Source organism: Dendropsophus ebraccatus, chromosome 3 (genome assembly GCF_027789765.1).
Source record: "Dendropsophus ebraccatus isolate aDenEbr1 chromosome 3, aDenEbr1.pat, whole genome shotgun sequence".
In the NCBI taxonomy this organism is placed as follows: domain Eukaryota; kingdom Metazoa; phylum Chordata; class Amphibia; order Anura; family Hylidae; genus Dendropsophus; species Dendropsophus ebraccatus.
This window is the reverse complement of record NC_091456.1, coordinates 135,192,415-135,213,953: the sequence shown is the minus strand read 5'-3', so window position 1 is coordinate 135,213,953 and position 21,539 is coordinate 135,192,415. Positions and strand designations below refer to the sequence as shown.

The 21,539-nt window shown below is 41.4% G+C and overlaps 2 protein-coding genes across 3 annotated transcripts in view; one reads left to right on the top strand and one right to left on the bottom strand.

The window, feature by feature from the left end:
- Window positions 1-506: 506 nt before the first annotated feature.
- On the bottom strand, window positions 507-17,146 carry PPWD1 (peptidylprolyl isomerase domain and WD repeat containing 1). Its single transcript, XM_069962725.1, has 11 exons — window positions 16,914-17,146; window positions 15,469-15,571; window positions 13,530-13,630; window positions 13,043-13,163; window positions 11,402-11,849; window positions 8,472-8,662; window positions 7,629-7,818; window positions 4,894-5,075; window positions 4,719-4,800; window positions 3,193-3,375; window positions 507-740 (listed from the first exon to the last, which is right to left on the bottom strand). Exons 1-11 carry the CDS (start codon window positions 17,113-17,115, stop codon window positions 597-599), a joined length of 1,947 nt encoding a protein of 648 aa, XP_069818826.1. The 5' UTR covers window positions 17,116-17,146; the 3' UTR covers window positions 507-596.
- A 5-nt stretch (window positions 17,147-17,151) lies between these two features.
- Window positions 17,152-21,539, top strand: part of CENPK (centromere protein K) — a 48,178-nt gene continuing 43,790 nt past the window's right edge. The window contains exon 1 of one of the 2 annotated variants that reach the window (XM_069962727.1): window positions 17,152-17,293. In XM_069962727.1, coding sequence (XP_069818828.1) covers window positions 17,270-17,293 — 24 coding nt within the window. In that variant the 5' untranslated portion in view covers window positions 17,152-17,269. Of the gene's footprint in view, window positions 17,294-17,838; window positions 17,964-21,539 lie in introns of those variants that run through there. The other variant, XM_069962726.1, reaches the window with a different exon arrangement.

Below are 21,539 nucleotides of genomic sequence, written 5' to 3'. Positions count from 1 at the left end.
TTCAGATATATTAATATTGATGCCTTTTTATTTTCCATAATAAATGGAAAACTTTTTTTTTTTTTAAATCCTGGCTCTTCATAAAATGGCATACAGTGATCAAAAGTCATACATAAAAAGGTTGGACCAAAAAGACACAGCCACTATGTGTGTATTTGCTGGTTTTGTCCACTGTAATTTACAAAAAAATAAGCTTTATAATGAATATAGATATTGGGTTTTCCCTAAGGTGCGGGTCCCAGAGGTGGCATCTATTATGTGACTGACGGCATGTTGGATGGCGCTTTAGGGTGTCCTGGAAAACATAGATATGGCCTATGGCTGTATGCATGTTTTCCAGGCAGCTTTAAGGCTGCATCCAACTTCCTCAGCCACCGGTAAACAAATGCAGAGAGTTCAGGCAAAGCTGAACGTGTTCAAAGTTTGTTCAAATCTAACAGTCATCAATTACTCATGGTGTCACCAGACAAAATCTCCATCTTCTTCCCCCCCACAATAAAATCACATTTACATTTATTTATATTTATTTTAATAAAAAGACATGATCAGAAATATTTGCACAACTGGTATAAAACACATACATATGCTACACAACATCATTTAACAGTGATGCTAATAATAGTAATATCTTCATAGGGCTTATCCGTCTTAGGGTTAACTTTACTGTTGGAGATCCTCTGGACTACTTCCATCCCTTTGGTTACCCGTCCAAATACTGTATGTTTGTTGTCTAGCCAAGGCTGGAAAAGAAGAGAAAAGACAATATTACACAAGAACTTGCACCCTTGCACCCTTCTGTGACGGGGACATATAAATAACTCACACAACACATTAACATTGGCATAAGGCATCAAGGACACTACTAGGGACGGCCGGGTCACAGAGGTTGCTTGCACATGGTACTCCATGAAGAATTACATACATTTGTAAATAATAATAGTCCAAAAGAGAAATACGAGGGGCACTTACCGTCCGATGATAACCTTCTTTATTTCATATCACAGACAGGCTAAAATGTAGCATGCAAGAGCGGGCATGCGCGAGAAACAGCTGTAACTACTTGCTACATGTGCCGCCCCCACACCCGTTCTTACATGCTACAACATTTTAGCCTGTTTGTGATATGGAATAAAGAAGGTTTTCATCGGATGGCGAGTGCCCCCCGTATTTCTCTTTTGGACTGTTATTGTTTACGTGATTACATATAGGGATGTGAGCATCCATCACAAACTATTAACCTACTCCTTGCACGTAAAAGGAACCCCCCGATATCTCCACCTGCTGTAATTGCCTCTTTAAAGGTAGTGGCGGCCGCTGTATCTACTGTGGATACATTTGTGAATGTCACACTGCTCCCAGTTCATACGCTACACACTAGACTATGGATTTTCTACTCAAAAATGAACATGGCAAATAGTCAGCAGATTACAGTATCAGCCAAGTAGATGTGATTTTTTAACACCAATCTACAAACAGCAGAAATTTTCAGTGTCAGTGCTCTTCTCAACACCAACGAGAGGAGATCGCTGCCGGACAGGCCGGACTACAGGAGTGTGGTGAATAGTATCCTCTAACCAAATAACTTGCTAATCTATGTATGCACTTCCCAATGTGTACTTTCAACAATACTAACTTCATAAGCATCATCTTGTTTTCTACCTTCTACAATCTAACGCTACAATGTGAGATATAGACTATTAAACAGCTTCCACGTGGTTAGAGTTAACTCTTTATAACCATTTCAAATTAAACATTGCTAGAGGGTAAAAAGTTAGCCCTTTCCGCTGCTGCTTTTAAAGGGATACTCTGGTGAAAATCTTTTCCCAAGTAATTGAAACACATTACAAAGTTATATAACTTTGTAATATGCTTCAATCACCTATCTGCCCCCTTTCCCTCTTTTACCCCCACAACCTCCCACCAGGGAGTGAACTCATTTTTACCTAATGACTGTTGACCCCAGGTTGCTCTGTGGCAGCCATTTTGTGACAATGACATTATCAAGAGGGAGGTGGGTAAAAGCCCAGTTAGGCCAGTCTCGCTTTGTCAGATGACTCAAGTTGCTCAGTTCTGATTGGCTGTGCAAGCTGTAAGCCATCTAACAGTTCTACATCACAGAAGACAAAAGTGTATCATGGGAAAGCCCAAACCAGCAAGCAAAAGAAAAAAAAAAAAAAATGAAGACACCAACTGGAGCTTCAGTTCAGTTTTTTTCTTTTTTTTTTTTTTTTATCAGCGCCGGAGTTGTCCTTTAATGTGTTGTCATGATATGGACCAACAAGAAGCTGCTTTATAGCTAACATTAACCCTTTGAACTGAACTTGTCTGTGCACCAATGTGTGTGGCTAAAGAGAATGTATTATATAAACTCATCAATTAAAAAATCTTTTGTAACCAGTATCACTGCATTATCTATTTCTACTTCTCGTTTCAATCCATTTATGTATGGCAGCTCATAAGGACCTTTAAAAGGGTTTTTCTGACTTATATTTAGGAAAATAACTTGCCCTGCCTAGCACTTATGTCTTATTGGGTTCTATTAACAATTCAGGACAGTTAGTGTGTTTCGCTGGTCGGTCACGTCACACGGTGATGTCACTGACCCGGCGCCCAGCTTGTACAGGAGTTCAAAACACCCGCCCTGTAAACAGAACATCACAACAATGGCGTTTCTTGTACAGGGTTTATCTCTGCACGCTGAAGAGAGAAGCCCTGTATATAGAACTAAATGAACCACACAAAAGGGACCCTGGCTGATGCTGCTATGTGAAGAAAGAACACAGCAAGCTCACTATACACACCTGCTGTTATCTAATGCCGCTCAGCCGTCCCTGTATGTACCTCCTCAGAGAGCAACATTAGCGCCCCTCTCCAAATACTTTATACATCCACCTATAGCTTCAGAAGTGAGACAAAGTGGCAGAAGTAGCTGTCCTGCTCCTGTAGCTATAGGCTGCGCTGTCACTGCTGCCCAGGGCCGCTCCTACATATTCTCATATACCCCTTTACAGCAATATAGGGGTATTTTACTCTGGTTTCGATATTTTCTGTTTAATACAGTAAATCATTTAATGATATTTTATCATATTTTTGTGTCTAGTCTTGAGGACCATAGTGTTTACACAGTTTAGGTTTACAATACATCTTCCAGGCTATAAAGTTAATAAATCAGTAGGTAGAAAGGATTCTTACAGTAGGTACTACAGTTACGAAGAATTGGGAGCCATTGGTTCCAGGACCAGCATTTGCCATACTGAGCGTGTAGGGGCGGTCGTGCCTTAGAGTGGCATGGAACTCATCCTCAAACTCTCCGCCCCAGATACTTTCTCCGCCCATGCCTGTGCCAGTGGGGTCTCCAGTCTGAATCATAAACCCCTAAGCAAAAAAGAAATAAAAGATGGTCATTACAAACACAAGAATACCACACATTTCAATTTTTCACTGGTGAAACATGCATTGTCACAAGCAAATATACAGGTCCTACCTATATGTGTGCGCATGGCTATGTCATCACTTGTTTATAATTTATTTGCCTAGAGGCAAAATGTAAAAGACTTGATCAATCTTTACATTTTTTCTCTTACACATTAGTGCCCCTAGTGAACTTCTACAAACAATTGCCTTACCTGCAATACGTTTATCTTCCCTCATTTCCTATTACACAGGGAGCACAAACATCAGACAGAATTTCAGAAGTCCCCCGCTGCCATAAAAAATGATCAGAAACTTACATTGTGGGGCAAGGTGGCCAAATGCTGCAGGAGCCACTGACTGCCACATCTAGGGGGTGAAAGGGAACCTGGCAGTGGTTTCAAAGTACAGAGACAGGGAGTACGACCACAACACACTATCATTTACTTTACAATGCTATGGAACAGCATATGAAATAACAGCCTGCTAGGAACAGGGTGAGCAGTCCCTGCAGCTGTTCTCTGCTCTTCCAGCCTCAAATGATACACCTCTCTCTATACACTCACATAAGAAGCAGGATAATTCAAGGCCAGTGGGGTGTGGAGCGGCCACTGAGGACAGCGCTAATGACTATCACATTTCCAGAAGCTTCTTAAAACTCTGAATTGTCTAAAATGCCCACATTGTGTCACGATCATGCTCCCTGTGTCTGTTTCATGTTGCCTGAGCTTCACACAACATGAAACAGGGTCCCTTTAAACAGCAGAGATTGGCGTTATCTGGAGTCTTCTGATGTCTTTTCCCGAGCAAGCGCCAGGAAAATATATATAAAAATTATTAGACAGCCATTTGTTTCTTGGACACACATATACCATGTAATTGAGGGCATGTGGCCAATGCGGTGCAATGGAGGCGCAGGGAAGGAAGTTTACTTGTTTATTATTTTCCCACAACCCCTGCTGCCGGCTATTTTTTTCAATTTCGTAGGAAATATATGGCTCCAAACATACACAGAAAATGACATTACAGAGATACACATTTAACCATCAAGTAAAACAAAAATTAAGGGCTTACAATCTATAAGAAGTGATAGCTGCAAAGGGCCGCATTCACGGGTGGTCCTCCCCACAAAAGCCTAATAGGCTCTGTAAACCATGAGATTACTACTAGGTTACAGTAATTATCAGGTCGTTCTAATAGGGCTCTAAGATTAATCTATGTCTGCCGAAGAAAGCCAACATCACTATTCTCTCAGGACGGTGGCACCGGTTGAAGGTAGAACATCAATGGCACCAAACTGCTCTTACCTTTATAATGCGATGAAATACGTGACTGTTGTAATAGCCATTACGGCTGTGCACACAAAAGTTCTCCACTGTCTTAGGACATCTACATATAAAAAAGGAATCATTACATTAAATGGCACAGTAAACAAAACATTACAAAAAGTGTAAAGGAAAATTGAACATATAAGACACTTACTCAACAGGAAATAGCTTAACGTGAATATCGCCCATACTAGTGTGTATAATGGCACTGTCAGAGACGCGTTTTGGTCCTTCCGCCTGTGTGGCTGCCATCACTTCTTCTTTAGATGGCTTCTCGTTGAAAATATCCCTGTCAGAGTCTGCGCTCTTAGTGTCTTCTGGTTCACGTTTGGTAAACTGGAATTAAGAGTATTTCAATCGTTTAACACCTCTTCTCTCTGGATGACAATTTCTACATGTGAAATAATTAAAAACTCAATTCCTGAAGGAACGAGAAAAATCCTAGAAACATTTCAGCAAGTAAAGCCAACCATTTCCATCCCTATCAAGTATAGTAATGCACCCTGTCTAATAGCTGCACTGCAGGATAAAGTTAGGGATAAATCTAACCCACGGTGAGGGGAAAAAAGCTCAGATAGTAGAACTTTGTACTTATGCGTCAACATTGGTTTTGTACGGCAACTACAACAACCTTATTTTAAAAATGGGTGGCGGAGTGGTGGCCATATCATCATCATAGTCTAAATACATAGTTTACAGTCAAATGTGAACAAAGTCAGACGTCTTTTCTTGACTGCATGCTGACATCTAGTGGCGGTATCATTCAAACTGCAACATTAACCCCTTAGCGACCCATGACGTATCTGATACGTCATGGTGCCACTCGGGGTGTTCAGAGCGGGGTCCCGCCGGGACCCCGCTCTGAACGGCACTGATCCCGGCTGACACGTGCAGCCGGGCAGTGCCTCTATTAGCCGGCGCGGGTCCCGTTGCCGCGCCGGCTAATTAAGCCTCTAAGTGCAGCTGTCAAACCTGACAGCTGCACTTAGAGGCTTCAGACCTCACGTCCCTGGTGTCTAGTGGGACGGATCTCCCCCCCGCGATGCGATCGCGGGGGGGAGATCCGTTCTTCTGCCCGTGCCGGGCCTCAGCGTCGGAATGAAGCTGATCCCGGCTCGGCAATAGATTGCTATGGCCTGCAGCAGGCCATAGTAATCTATGACCGATCTAATCGTTCTTTGCTGTGTATATACACAGCATTGATCTCTATGAGAGATCAGTGCTTTGTATATACAAGTCCCCCAGGGGGGCTTCTAGTTACAGTAAAAAAAAAAGTAAAAAAGTGTTTTTATTAATAAAAAATCCCCTCCCCTAATAAAAGTCCAAATCACCCCCCTTTTCCCATTTTATAAATATAAATTAATAAATAAACATATTTAGTAATCGCCCGAACTATTAATTAATCACATTCCTGATCTCGCACGGTAAACGGCGTCAGCGCAAAAAAATTCCAAAGTGCAAAATTGCGCATTTTTGGTCGCATCAAATCCAGAAAAAATGTAATAAAAAACTATCAAAAAGTTGCATATGCGCAATCAAGGTACCGATAGAAAGAACACACCATGGCGCAAAAACTGACACCTCACACAGCCCCATAGACCAAAGGATAAAAGCGCTATAAGCATGGGAATGGAGCGATTTTAAGGAACGTATATTTGTTAACAATGGTTTGAATTTTTTACAGGCCATAAGATACAATATAAGTTATACATGTTATATATCATAGTAATCGTAACGACTTGAGGAACATGCATAACAAGTCAGTTTTACCATAGGACGGACGGCGTAAATGCAAAACTCCCCGAAATCAAAACAAATTTGTTTTTTTTTTCAATTTGACAGCGCAAATGATTTTTTCCGGTTTCGCAGCATATGTTATGAAAAATAATGCCTGTCATTGCAAAGTACAATTGGTTTAGCAAAAAATAAGCGCTCATATACGTCTCTAGGTGAAAAAATGCAAGCGCTATGGACTTTTAAACTTAAAATGGAATAAGCAAAAGCGCAAAAATGAAAATAGGCTTTGACCTTAAGGGGTTAAGAAAAGATATAGTAGGCAAAGGTTGCCAAAGTGGGGAAAAATTTAAGTATTACTGGGATTTATTAAAATAAATAAATACATTTTGACCCATCACAGGTTTTGATCTCTGGGGTTCTGGGTGGCGAGACTCTGACTGATCACTAGAAAGAACAGACAGAAGTATTTAGGCAAGTGCCATTTCTCCCCACCATCTCCTCACTGCAGAAGACAGGCTCAAAAAACATTATATAGAGTTAACCGAAAACATGAACTCGGCTACTGGGGGATCAGCAGGGGCCTCAAGATGACGTTCAGACCCCCACTGATTATAATGTAATGGCAAATCCTAGTGGCATGCTATCACTCTATAAAATGGGAATAACCCTTAAATCCCAGCATCTTTTGTTCCTGTAATCCCTAAATTAGTGGTGTTACAAAACAGAGATGGAATTAATCTCATCTTCAGGCAGGATCAGAGAACTTGACTTATGTTTGGCTATAAAGCGGACTTTCCATCTGGACATTTATGGCATAACCACAGGATATATCATAAATCTCTAATAGATGTGGTTCCTCTGAGTTAATGGAAGATGTATAAACAGTGGAGCGTTCCCAGCTATGTTGTCTCTGTAGCTACATTAACAGCTACAGTTTGATACTACACTGTTAGTGCAATTCCCAGAAACATGAATGAAGGCTACACAAACTGCATGGAACAGCCGCCTTGGCTATTTTCAGCTTCCCAAACGCCTATATTGGACACAGGCAGAGGCGATACCAACATCATTGGACATTTATGGCATATCCTTGTGGATATGTCATATATGTCTAGATGGGAACAACCCTTGATGACATGTGCCTATACCAACCATGTAAAAACGATTCTTCTTAAAGGAAGTGCACACGATGGTGGGGTCAGGCTGAGCGCTCAGGAGGACGGGATTATCCGAGGCCTTCATCTCCACTGTGGAAGCAGCGCGGTGCTTTTTAGGCACACCCTGGAACAAAGCCAGCTGCATCGCCCTGATGTTTTCCTGCTTGCCAAGGATACGCACACACCTGGTGAACATATACATATATAAGATATATAAGAGTATATAAGATATGATAGGCCACAACTTCTACACTGACAAGCAATTCACACTCATTGGTAGCCGCTCTCACCAAGGATTGTAAGCTTTGGGAACAGGGCCCTGACTCCTCACATTTGCCTTGATGATTTTTTTGTGTATCTCTGTAATGTCTGATTTTCTCTATATATGTACCCCCAGAATTGTAAAGTGTTGTGGAATGTATTGGTGCTATATAAATAAAATTATTACTACTATAATTATTTTGTGTATTCATCACTAAAGAATGAGGAAGATACTCATACAAATGAAAAATTACTAATTTAATCAAGAAAGCAGAAAAGTAACAAACTATATAGGGAAGAAAGCAATGATGTAACACACAGATCATTATGTTACCTCTGTGCTCACGCTAATAAAGTCTGACGTCCTGGGAATAGGTATTTTACTAACCAGCACTAGTGGGTACAGCTTTTCTTCTTATGAGCATTGCTTGCTGGGAAGTTATACACGTATTAGTTGTATGTGTGACACAAGCCTACTGTCTAGACACAAGCCTCTGCTATCACAGTAGTGAAAGTATAGACTAGCCTATGGGCTTACTGGATAAAATGCTCCATATTTCTCCAACATTAAACTCACCTGTTTGTTTCTACATTAATAACTTTGATGCCAAGCATTGTTCCGTATAAAACAAAGTGTCCGGTCTCATCAAAAATAATGTTCATCAGTTTAATGGCATCCACCTTCTCCAACTCTCGCTCCACGGCCATCCGTCTGCCAAACTCCATGTCTGGAAGCTGCTGCCTCATCTGCTGGAGCTCCGTGAACATCTGTCAGGAGGGACGCCAAAATATAAGGTGTTGTGCCTCAATTTACATAAAAATACATCTACATCATACTAAGGTGCTATAATTACAATGTTAACTGCTGAATAAATCTACAGATTAAGTCCCTTAAGAGCTGAGAGGAGACAAATGGTGAATAACATTTCAAACCTCCTATAAACACGGATCCCCTTTCCTAGACACTCATCATCTATTAGTCTTTTCTTTTTGTAAAACACACATACAATGGATTAAAAAACATCCATAGTTTTGTATATACAGTGTACAGAATGACCACAGCCCCCCTGTAAAGTTCTTATAAGGGTTAACTGGTAAAACGGTGCGAATTTGAAAGCATCACTGTCATTTACAAAAACTTGACATGTCACAGAGACATGTAAACATTTTCTAATAGTTAGGGTCTTGGTGTTCAAATTGCTAGAACAAGCCAGGAGAAGCACTCAATCCATAACATGGGCTCTATAGAGTTTCTATAAAGTCTGTCATTCTGTGAGACTCAATTGATCAGAAGTTTTGATATGTTAAAAGTTTTTGTAAGTGATACTGACACTTTAGGATTTAGAATGACTTTTCAGTGGCCAGACACCAATAGTAATAATAACCTTTCCTGTCTGTAGCAAATTCTAGGTGCACTGGCTACTGAAGTCCTTCACATACCAAATAAATTAATGAAAACTGGCTAAATTACTTAACAAAAAAGAAAATCACATCCACCCAGGAATTGCCATACATCTGGCAGAAATCAGGGGCAGCCGCTTGAAGACCACAACACATGTCAACCAGACGCTGCAGCCGAACATGAAAGGGCAGCCGCTCTCTGCTGACCTCCTGCCCCCCCCTGTACTGTGCAGCTTTGTGTACAAATAAAATGGAAACTATTCCTATTACCGACTGTGGAGGCTTAGTGAAATGTTACAAAGTCATGGAGATTTGTGTCTGACAGATTGTTGTGCAGACCGCATCATATGGGATCCTTTAGCAGGAACACGTACCCACAGCTCAGGAACAGCAAGAATCCAGAGTAATGTGACCACCTCTAGCAGAGAGGAACAGATTTATTGGCAGACTCATTTAATATCATCTAATAAATCCCAGCCTTGCTACAAGATCCATTGGCCACATAAGCCAATAAAGAGAATGTATGATAAGAAAAAGAAAAGCATTGTTATCACAACAATCTGAATCACTGCTTTCACCCTTTCATGACCCAGACCAGAATGGCCTAAAGAATGTCAATGGCCTCAGTGTCAATGTCGACGTGCGAACCTTCACAATGACAATGAGGCAGGCAGGATTCCGCGGTGGGGAGCTCTGCCGCAGAAATCCGCCTTGTTTACTCCGCCCATTACGGAGGAAATGCTTTTCACTAAATGTAGGTGAGAATGGGGTTTTCTGCTTTTTATAAATAAGGTCCTGAGATTAATAGAAAACAAAATATATTAATGAGGAATATTTATAAAATTAACTTATAACATTTTGAAAGATTTTTTTGCAAGGTGGAGTCGGTGTATTTTTCCTGACTTCAGCAAAAACTAGCTATGACTCCACAGCCCTGAATACAATTGCCCTATTGTGACTATTATAACGGTTTTATTTTTTCACCTACGAGACCGTACGGCATGTCATTTTGTGCGCCACGATCTCTAGTTTTTATTAGTATCATATTTGTGTAGATCAGACATTTTGATCACATATATATCTAGCAATCTTTTTTATCTTTCCGTTTACCATGCGGGAACAATATTCTTATATTTTATTAGATCAGACAGTTGCACAAGCTACGATATTTATGTTTATTTAATTATTTTTACATGTTTTATTTGTATAATGGGAAAGGGGAGTGATAAACTGGGGGAGGGGCTATGTCACATTTTAAAACCATTTTTATTTTTTAAACTTTTTAAGTCTCCCTGGGGGCCTATTAAATGCAATCATAGGGCTGCATATACTATGAGTCTCTCTTGTCGTAGAGTCTACCTGAGGCAGGCTCTATGGGAAGATCCCTTATCGGACCGCAAGGAGGCAATAATATCTCCTCCGGCAGTCAGGGAAAACCATCAGTACCCCCAAAATCACACTGTGGGGGGCCCAATCAGTAAGTGACAGGAGCTGTTCCTGTCACTTACACTTAAATGCTGTGATCGCTGCTGCCTGTCATTAATTAAGACCTGGCTGCTGATAGCAACCCGTCCTCACCCGCTATGAAGCAAGCTCAGCTCCTCAGGTTGCTTCATAGTGCCATTGCTAATAATGGCGTACCTTTTTTTTTTTATTTTATATCAATGGCATATGTTTATTTATTTTTAATAGTACACCTTAAAGGAGTTCTCCAGAATTTAAATATTTACGGTCTATCTTTAAGCCACAAATGTCTGATTAATCTTTACAATGGTCCATGTTATCTTCACACAGACCACTTTTTCCTTGTGTGCTATATACAGCAGCCAAGTCCCATTAATTCCCATAAGACAGACCCCCACTAAACAAATGCTGATGGTCTATCATATAGGCAGGCCATCAACACTTGGATCTTGGAAGACACATTTTCAGACCCACACTGAAAATTCTTAGCTAGAAGCCAAGTTGCTACAGATGTCATACTAAAGGTCTTGTCTGCAATAGTATAAAAAGATAATTCTAATAATGTTTAGTGTGTTACTGCTTTAAGAAAAAAAAAAAAGGTTACATTAAAAGTTTTGCAGATGTCAGGAACTTATTACTTACACTTAGTGACTCATCAAAAACTCTCATCAGTTTCCCAGTTAAAAAACGGAAGATTCTAACTTTCCTGTCGGCTCCAATAGTCGCCATCTTTTTACCATCCGGTGAAAAATTGATGCCTGTGAGACATGTTTTACACTTGGCAAATTCATAGAGGTCTGTGTCCGTTTTGTATTCCCAATTCACGTTATCAGGGAATTTGTATCCGCGAGGAGGCCCGGTCCAGTACTCAATCATTCCGCTCTTGTCTGATGACACCACCACCTTGTACACAGGGTTCAGCCGGATCGCAGTCAAGGGAGAAGAATGCAGCTTTTCAAAGACGTGCATTGGTTTATTATCTCCGCGACAGTCATACACAAAAATCTTCCCTGTACTCTTCTCAGAACAGGCCACTGCTGAGATTGCATCCCCAGGACAGTAGATCCATTCTGACTGACCAGGATGATAACTGGAAAACACATTAGATTGAGTGATGAGAAAAAAACGGAAAAATGTTTCATCACCGGAAATTAAAACTGGTGTGTCACAAAGATCAAGTCCTTGGTCAAAGTTTTCTTTTTGATATGTACAACCTAAGGTCTTTTCTATTAAATCAACTGGTGTTGCCGAAATCCAAAACTATCTTAACAGAACTCCAGTGTACTGCAATAGTATATTGGGGGAGCAAGACTCCTCGGGTAAAGGTTGAATAGAGAAACGACTATTGGGTTATTCTCTTTACATGAGATACATGTTGCTTTGTCTCCATGTACTGGATATACATAAGAGTGACTAAGAGGCCATTCAAATGTCTGCAACATTCAGTTCCATGCACAGTTTTCTGCGGACAGGATCTCAGAAATCCTGATATCATGATTCATTATAGTTTAAATATTTCTGCTTCTCTACTGCCAATACCATTTTAAATCATACTACTAAAAGAAAAAAGAAAAATGGGGCAGTAGAATGGCCTAGTGGTCAGCACTAGAGTTGGGCAAACCTACAGAAAGATTTACCAACCCATATCTAACAAATCAGTTGATTTGTTGTTCATTTAGTCTTGTAAATGTTGCTCCAATTGTGACTCCCCATAGAAGACTGGAACAATATAGTCCAGAGTCTGGACTTCTGTGAGGAATCGAAACACTTGGAAAGTAGAATAGACAACTGCATAGATAGGGTTTGACTGTTCTCCCTGTATTTGTGTGGCTCTTTTCTGGGTACTTTGTTTTCATACAAAACTTCAGAAACATGCCAGCTTTTTATGAAAATAGCTCTAGTGTGTATATTTGAGTGAGGAAAGTTAGATTGTGAGTCCCACTGGGGAAAAAGATCAATGTAAATGATGACAATCTGTACAATGCAGTGGGATATGTCTGTGCTACATAAGCAGCAGGAAATAAATACAGATCTAATAGGAAAAAAAATTACATAGTTGCTGCCTTAACACAGGCTCACAGGGTGTTTACTGTGATAGTGGACATCACTATGAATCCAGCACCTGACCAGCGATGTGCAAAAAGCTATGAACTATTATAGTTCATCAGGCAGTGATGCCAAGGCAATGACCAGCCAGTTATGTTGAAGTTATCACTTTTATAACAGCAATTCAATCTAATTATGTATTTCATGAATAAAATAGGCTATCTGGTAGATACATACCCAAGCTTCAGCATGTTGATCATATCAAAGTTGACAACATCAAAGACTTTCATTGCTTGGTCTTCTCCAACAGTGCACAGAAGTGATCCCTCGGAGCTGGCCGCAATGCTCTCTACCACTCCTGCACCAGTAATATATGAAGAATGGATATTAATACATACATTTATAGCTTTCTGTGGTTGGTGATTTAGGTGATTGGCACTCTATATATTCTATTGCATAAAAAAGCATAAACCACTCCAGTTCCTTATCAAAATGACTGCCTCGTGCAGTGGCGACCTCTTTCTCTACTCTGCCTTACTCACTACCTATTTTAGTAGTACTCTATGAAGGTCTTTATTAAACTAAAGGTCGACAAGACATTCCAAGCAAAAATGCAGAATACTTATGCCTCTTTATTTTAGTGAATGGTGGCGGTACCCCAACCAATCAAAACTTCTGAGAGGTTATCATGATGTCAAGTTGTAAAATGATAGGTTACCCTTACCCAAATGACTGCGGAAATGTTTCACAAATTCAATTCCTTCTTCCACTTTCTTCCAGAACTTGACATGTCCATCGTGGCTAGCGGTTATGATAAAGTCTGTCCTAAGGTAAGAAATACAGTCTTACAGCAGCACTGAACAACAACTTGTATATTAACTTTCCTGTAGTTCTGCCTTCAATAAGTTAATTTATACGCTCAAAAGCTTTGTGAGCCTTCTGGTACAGGGATCACTGCACACAAGTAACCTGTTTACATTTACCCCGTTATGGCAAATGGATGTCAAAGAAGGGGTTTCTGCTTGGGACCCACGCTGTATGAGCTGGAGAGAAAGCTACTAAAGAGCACTCTCCAGCCCCAGCCCATTACATGATCAGTCATCTGCATATCCACAGTGTAATACATCTCCTCAAGGAGACTGCCACATTCACACAGGAAGCAATGCAATGCTTCCTAGGAAAAAGCTATGCAAAGAAGGAAAAAAAGCTGTCTCTCCTGGACATTTGTTTTTTTCCCTATAAGCTAATGCCACTTTGTAGGCCATGAAATATTACTTTTCTGCAGGGGAAATGTGTGGATAACTTTACCCAGAAATAACAGTCATTCATATGAGCAATCAGTTCTGTAAAGCAAGCACATGTCCTAAAGAGGACATGGAAAACTGCTGCCAGGCACCTCTTAAAGGAGAAGTCCGGCGAAAAATTTTATTTAAAGTGTCACTGTCGTTTAATTTTTTTCCCCGCATAAATCAATAGTCCAGGTGATTTTAAGAAACTTTGTAATTGGGTTTATTAGGCAAATATGCCATTATCTGCATTCAAAAAGCCTTTCCCCAGGTCCCCTCCTCCCTCCTCTCTCTAATCCACTGCAGAGAAGAGCAGAGAACACAGGATCTCACAGTGGGAGCTGTATGAAAGAGGTATTTAGAGGTCAAAGAGGTCAGTGCTGACTGTCAGAAGAGGTAGCTGTAAATTAGCTCTTTGTTGTCCTGTTTGGGTGCCTCATCTCCCTCAAACCCTCCCCTCTCTATAGAGAACAAAGAAGACAGGGGGAGAGCTTCAAACTGCCTTTTCATAATAAAAATCCATTTTTCGCTAATAAACCCAATTACAAAGTTTCTTAAAATTGCCTGTACTATTCGTTTCTACAAAAAATTTAAACAACAGTGACACTAAGTATTGTATTGCCACCCAAAAATTATACAAATCACTAATATACACTTATTACAGGAAATGCTTATAATGCTTTATTTCATGCATAAAATGGTGATGTCAAGACCCGACTCCCAGAGCTGTGCGGGCTGTGGCTGCTGGAGAGGACGATGGCAGAGGGATGCTCAGTGTCCCTCCAGTGCCCTGTGTCCCTCAGTGTCCCTCTGCCACCATCCTCTCCAGCCACCACAGCTCTGGGAGTCGGGTCGTGACATCACCATTTTATCCAGGAAGTGAAGCCTTGATGCAGTAGTAAGTGCAGGGAAAAAAGCACTTTATAAGCATTTTCCATAATAAGTGTATATTGGTGATTTGTCTAAACTTTTGGGGGGCAATACAATACTTTAATAAAAGTTTTTGCCAAACTTTTCCTTTAAGGAAGCCAGAAGAAAAAGCACTAGTGGGACCAGCCAATAAACTTGTTTATGGGTGTATTCAGACTCTCTTCTGATAGCAGATATCATGTGAAAAAAAAGGTCAGGTTGTCTGAGTTCAACACCCTGATCCTTCTTTTCCCCCCTGACATCTGTCACTGGAGAAGATTTAGAATAGAGATTTTCATTTATATTTAAATAATCACTTTATTTTTCTGTACTACTAGCATAGTGTGGAAGTGCATCCCTATAGCACACAGTTTTTTGCATCAATGCCTTGCTATGGAGCTCTGGACGGCTCAGAAACTACTGAATGGTAAACAGTATATGAAGAACATATAAAAAAAAGACACTTACTTTGTGCATGCAATGTGGGTTATGACGTCTCTGTGCATATAGCTGCGCTCGTACATTAAAGCACTAGGGAGATTGTCCAGGTAAACTCTCTCAAACTCAAGAACTTGGGAAGGAAAAGGAAAAAAATATTATATTAACATCCCTGTAGTATGAACTATGAAGGCAGAAAGATACCAACACAGGCATAAAAACCCATCTATTCATAATTCTCACTACAACTGAGGGAACTACACTACACCAGAGGGAAGTATTAAATCCCACTGTCCTAGATGATCAGGTGTATGGCCGATTTCACACAAGCATCTCTGAGATGTGCATTTTTGTGTCCATAAGTCCCAGGAGGTTTGAGGACCTGGATCTGCATCTTATGTAAAGTTCCGAACCGAAAAACCAGTACATAAAAAATGTAGCGTTTGGGTAATAAATTCACAAAGCTTTTCAACTATGTGAAATATATCTATAAAAAAAAGTATACAAGGCAGAAACCAGGGCGGCATCATAGATGCATGTGTATGTCACCTTTATACAGGATGCACTAATAGCAAATGTACATTGGGATTTATATTTATGATACACATGTTATGTGCTGGATACACTTTCAATTGTGGATACTCTTTCAGTGCTGGATACACTTTCAATCTGATCTGTAATTTGGTGTAGTATGCCCCTCCCCCCCAATAAAGAGATCACGTGGCCAAAGCTTATAATGGTAACACATAGAGTGATCTGGTAGTGGGTACACCAAGCCGCACTGACTGGTAGCATGAAGCAGCCACACAGGGGTCGTACATTGCTCTTTATAGTGAAGGGGACCCTTGGCTGGCACTGTTTGGGGGGGGGGGTGTATGGGGCACCTCTGCGGGCACTGCTGCATAGATAAGGGCGGCTACTTTGGCTGGCACTTATGAGGTCATCACCCTTGTGGGCACCTGTATAGAGTGGACACCTTGGCTAGCACTCTTATGAGGAGGTTGGCACCTGTATGGAGTGGACACCTTGGCTAGCACTCTTATGAGGAGGTCATCACTCTTGTGGGCACCTGTATGGAGTGGGCACCTTGGCTAGCACTCTTATGAGGAGGTTGGCACCTGTATGGAGTGGACACCTTGGCTAGCACTCTTATGAGGAGGTCATCACCCTTGTGGGCACCTGTATGGAGTGGACACCTTGGCTAGCACTCTTATGAGGAGGTTGGCACCTGTATGGAGTGGACACCTTGGCTAGCACTCTTATGAGGAGGTCATCACCCTTGTGGGCACCTGTATGGAGTGGACACCTTGGCTAGCACTCTTATGAGGAGGTTGGCACCTGTATGGAGTGGACACCTTGGCTAGCACTTTTATATGTAAAGGGGACATGAATTGGCATCCTTGTGCGCACATACACGTGCCGTACCCGTACTCCTGTCCCCAGCACCTGTACCGCAGCATTACCCCATCACCCACCTCTCCGCTTCTTGGTCTGAGCCGCCTCCCCTGGCATTGGTCCCACCCAGCCGCTATCATCCTCCTCCTCCTCCTCTTCTTCTCGCTTTTGAGGTTCATCCCTCTTCACCCTCTTCTCGTCCTCGCTGCTGGAGCTGGAACTAGAACCACTGCTGCTACTACTGCTGCTGCTTCTCCTGGCCCGCCGCTTCCTGTCCGCCATGCTTGCCGTACAACGTCACTATCCCGCGACACGCCCCTCAGCGGCGCTCGCCGATGACGTCACGGCGTCCCGCTTACCAATAGCTGGTGGACGCGCCTGATTCGTGCGTGTGTGTTTACAGGGTCGTTTGATTCCTGCTGTAACATCGGCAAGGATGGCTGAAGCGGCTGTTTCCAAGGTAACATTACGGGGATAGGTGTCAGGGACCTTTGGGGTACATTCTAGACTGGGTGTAGAGGAGGGGTCGTGGGGCAGTCACCTGGTACCGAATCATGAGGATTATCAACCATATAACCCAGTGCTTCCATACACCTCTCATCAAGCCCTGACAGTCTGTCATTATGTGGTGGGAGTTGTAGTTTAGTAGCAGTGGAGAGCCACATGTATGGCTCATCCGTTACCTGTTCTTAAAGGGATTCTGTTTCGTTCAAAACAGCCACTAACCGTAATGCTGATTCTATATCTATAATTTCTCTTTCTATGTTCTTGCATTCCTTTGCTATAAGCCCACAAGGAGTCTCAGTAGTCCTCTCCATTATATTCTTGAGCTAAGTACTCCTCTCTATGCAGCCACACGCCTGGTTTGTAAAGCGGTGAAATACAAAGGAGTAGAAAGCTACAAATGACAGATTTGGAATCGGCATCCTTTATCCATCTTACAGATGACTTTAGTTTAGGGCTTTGAGGAGGGTGGGTTGGGGGTGACAGAGTCCCTTTAAGATCAGGTGTGGAAAGCCGCAGGTTCACCCAGGGTGGTCAGGCTGCAGGGGCAACTGTATAACCCCCTACAAGTTACATAGGACCTCTGCATGGGACTGGCATCTCTCCACACATATTCTGAAGAACAGGCAAGAGATTACTGCTAGGTTTCCTTCAGACATATTGGCATGTGAAAAGAAGACCACAAAAATCTGTATTGTTTGCCTCCATGAGGCAGTTTTTGTGGTGTTTTTACCAAAATAGTATGTATATATTTTTTTTCATTTGTATTCTTCTTATTGTTAAAGGGGTATTCTTATCTCAGCTGATATAGTTGTACTGGTAGGATTTGTCAGGTTATACTTATTTTCATATATAGTCATTTGGCTATCTTCCCCTGATACACTATTGTCTCCTTCTCCTGATACGCTGATCTTTCCCTCCCATTGTTGATAGCTAGTTATCTAAGATACCGACCACCACTCTGCTCTAAAAGCAGTGGTCTGGTTGGTATATATATATATATATATATATATATATATATACAAACATCATAGCTATATACAGTATACACCAGTATAAAAGGTGCCACAAATGGGTCAGGAATTTGTCAGGAAAAAAATGCCACGTGTTTTCCATTGTAGTTTTTCTGACATTTGGTGGTGGTGGTAGGGGGGGGGAAGCTTTTATGAAACCACCCATATAAGTATACCTTTTTTTTAACATTGGTCTGTGGAACGTATTTCAAATTCAAAGCATGTATACACTACCGTTCAAAAGTTTGGGGTCACGCAAAAATTTAGTGTTTTCCATAAAAAATCACACTTATTAACCACCATACGTTGTGAAATGAATAGAAAATAGAGTCAAGACATTGACAAGGTTAGAAATAATGATTTGTATTTGAAATAACATTGTTTTTACATCAAATTTTACTTTCGTCAAAGAATCCTCCTTTTGCAGCAATTACAGCATTGCACACCTTTGGCATTCTAGCTGTTAATCTGTTGAGGTAAGCTGGAGAAATTGCTCCCCACGCTTCTAGAAGCAGCTCCCACAAGTTGGATTGGTTGGATGGGCACTTCTGGCGTACCATACGGTCAAGCTGCTCCCACAACAGCTCAATGGGGTTCAGATCTGGTGACTGCGCTGGCTACTCCATTACCGATAAAATACCAGCTGCTGCTTCTGCTGTAAATAGTTCTTGCACAATTTGGAGGTGTGTTTAGGGTCATTGTCCTGTTGTAGGATGAAATTGGCTCCAATCTAGCGATGTCCACAAAAATTGAGTGATAGCCTTCCTTATTCAGAATCCCTTTTACCCTGTAAAAATCTCCCACCTTACCAGCACCAAAGCAACCCCAGACCATCACATTACCTCCACCATGCTTAACAGATGGCGTCAGGCATTCTTCCAGCATCTTTTCATTTGTTCTGCGTCTCACAAGCGTTCTTCTTTGTGATCCAAACACCTCAAACTTGGATTCATCCGTCCACAACACTTTTTTCCAGTCTTCCTCTGTCCAATGTCTGTGTTCTTTTGCCCATCTTAATCTTTTTCTTTAGTAGTAGTACACACCGTTGTAGGAAATCTTCAGTTTCTAAGAACAAGAATAGACTGTCGAGTTTCAGATGAAGATTCTCTTTTTCTGGCCATTTTGAGCGTTTTAATTGACCCCACAAATGTGATGCTCCAGAAACACAATCTGCTCACAGGAAGGTTAGTTTCGTAGCTTCTGTAACGAGCTAGACTGTTTTCAGATGTGTGAACGTGATTGCACAAGGGTTTTCTAATCATCAATTAGCCTTCTGAGCCAATGAGCAAACACATTGTACCATTAGAACACTGGAGTGATAGTTGCTGGAAATGGGCCTCTATACACCTATGTAGATATTGCACCAAAAACCAGACATTTGCAGCTAGAATAGTCATTTACCACATTAGCAATGTATAGAGTGTATTTGTTTAAAGTAAGGACTAGTTTAAAGTAATCTTCATTGAAAAGTACAGTGCTTTTCCTTCAAAAACGAGGACATTTCAATGTGACCCCAAACTTTTGAACGGTAGTGTTAAAGGGTTGTCCAGAAATAAGTTGCCAAGCCGTAATATGCCAAGCCGTGTGATGGAAGAGACTGTACTCACCTGCCTCTCTCCCCAGCAGCCTCCCAGTACCCAGTCTAATGGTGGTTTTACACGGAGCGATAATTCGCCCAATCGCACGATTTTAAATGAACTATGTTTTGTTTTTTTATAACGATCAGCGTTTAGATGGAACAATACATTGTATGGAAAAATCATTATGTGATCGTTTTGCGATAGCTTAAGCCTATCTCACACATAGGTGAAATGGTTGAAAGACTGTTTACACTGAACGATCTGCAAATTTTTTGCAAACGATCAACGATTTGAGAACATGTTGAAAGATCAAAATGAACGATTTCTCGCTCGTTGCTTGATCGTTCGTTGCGTTTACACATACGATTATCTTTCGAATTCGATCGTTATTGTGCAAATTCGAACGATAAATCGTTCCGTGTAAAAGGACCATTAGTCGTGTTTCATGTCCTAGCACTGGGATTGTCACAGGACCACAGGCCGCTGCATTGTCCAAACGGGCAGTAGCCATGACTTTACAGGACCTGTTAACACTGTACCTTACTGCCCTACAATTTTTCCTGGGCAACCCCTTTTCTTTTCAATGAGCCAGGAGAAGGTAGCTGAACATAGCAACATGCACCTACCTCCCCGGCTCCAGTGCTGTCCTCTGCTTAAAAAAAAAAAATAGAATCTCGACTTCTCCTTTAAATTTAATACTTAATAATATTAAGAATAATATTATTATTATTATTATTTTTGTATAGCGCCAACAGATTCCTCAGCGCTTATTTAAATATATAAATACATTACAGGTTATATATTAAATTATACAATGAATAAATTAAAATACAGAATTAGAGACCTGCTCTCAAGAGCGTACAGACTAGGATGACTGGGACTAACATGAGAGGCAACAAGTGCTTTATTTGTCAATGTTCCAGTCATTGTACATAGAATCTGGGCAAGCTAGTCACAAGCTCTGAGCTCAGATAACAAGGACAGTGTAAATAGCACCAACGAGGTTGTAGAGAGGATGGAGAAGGGATAGCAGAGGGAGACGAGATTACGAACTGTTATAAGCACGCCTGAAGAGATGAGTCTTCAGGGCACGCTTGAAACTGGGGATGTTGGAAATAAGTCTAAGGTCTTTGGGTAGGGAGTTCCAGAGAACTGGTGCAGCATGAGAGAAGTCTTGTAGGCGGGAGTGAGAGGTTCTGATTATTAAAGAGGTTAGTGTGATGTCATTAGCAGAACGCAGAGCACGGGAAGGATGGTAGGTGGAGATGAGGGAGGAGATGTATGGAGGGGCAGAGTTGTGGAGAGCTTTATGGGTGAGGGTGAGGAGTTGAAATTGTGTTCAATATTTAATCGGTAACCAGTGCAGTGACTGGCACAGGGGGGAGACATCAGTATAACAGCTGGAGAGGAAGATGAGCCTGGCTGCTGCGTTCAGGATAGACTGGAGAGGGGATAGTTTAGAGAAAGGAAAACCGATTAGTAGGGAGTTACAGTAGTCAAGACGGGAGTGGATCAGGGCGACGGTCAGAGTCTGAGCGGTGTCAGTGGTGAGAAATGGGCGGATTCTGGAGATGTTTTTGAGGTGAAGGTGACAGGAGCGTGCAAGACC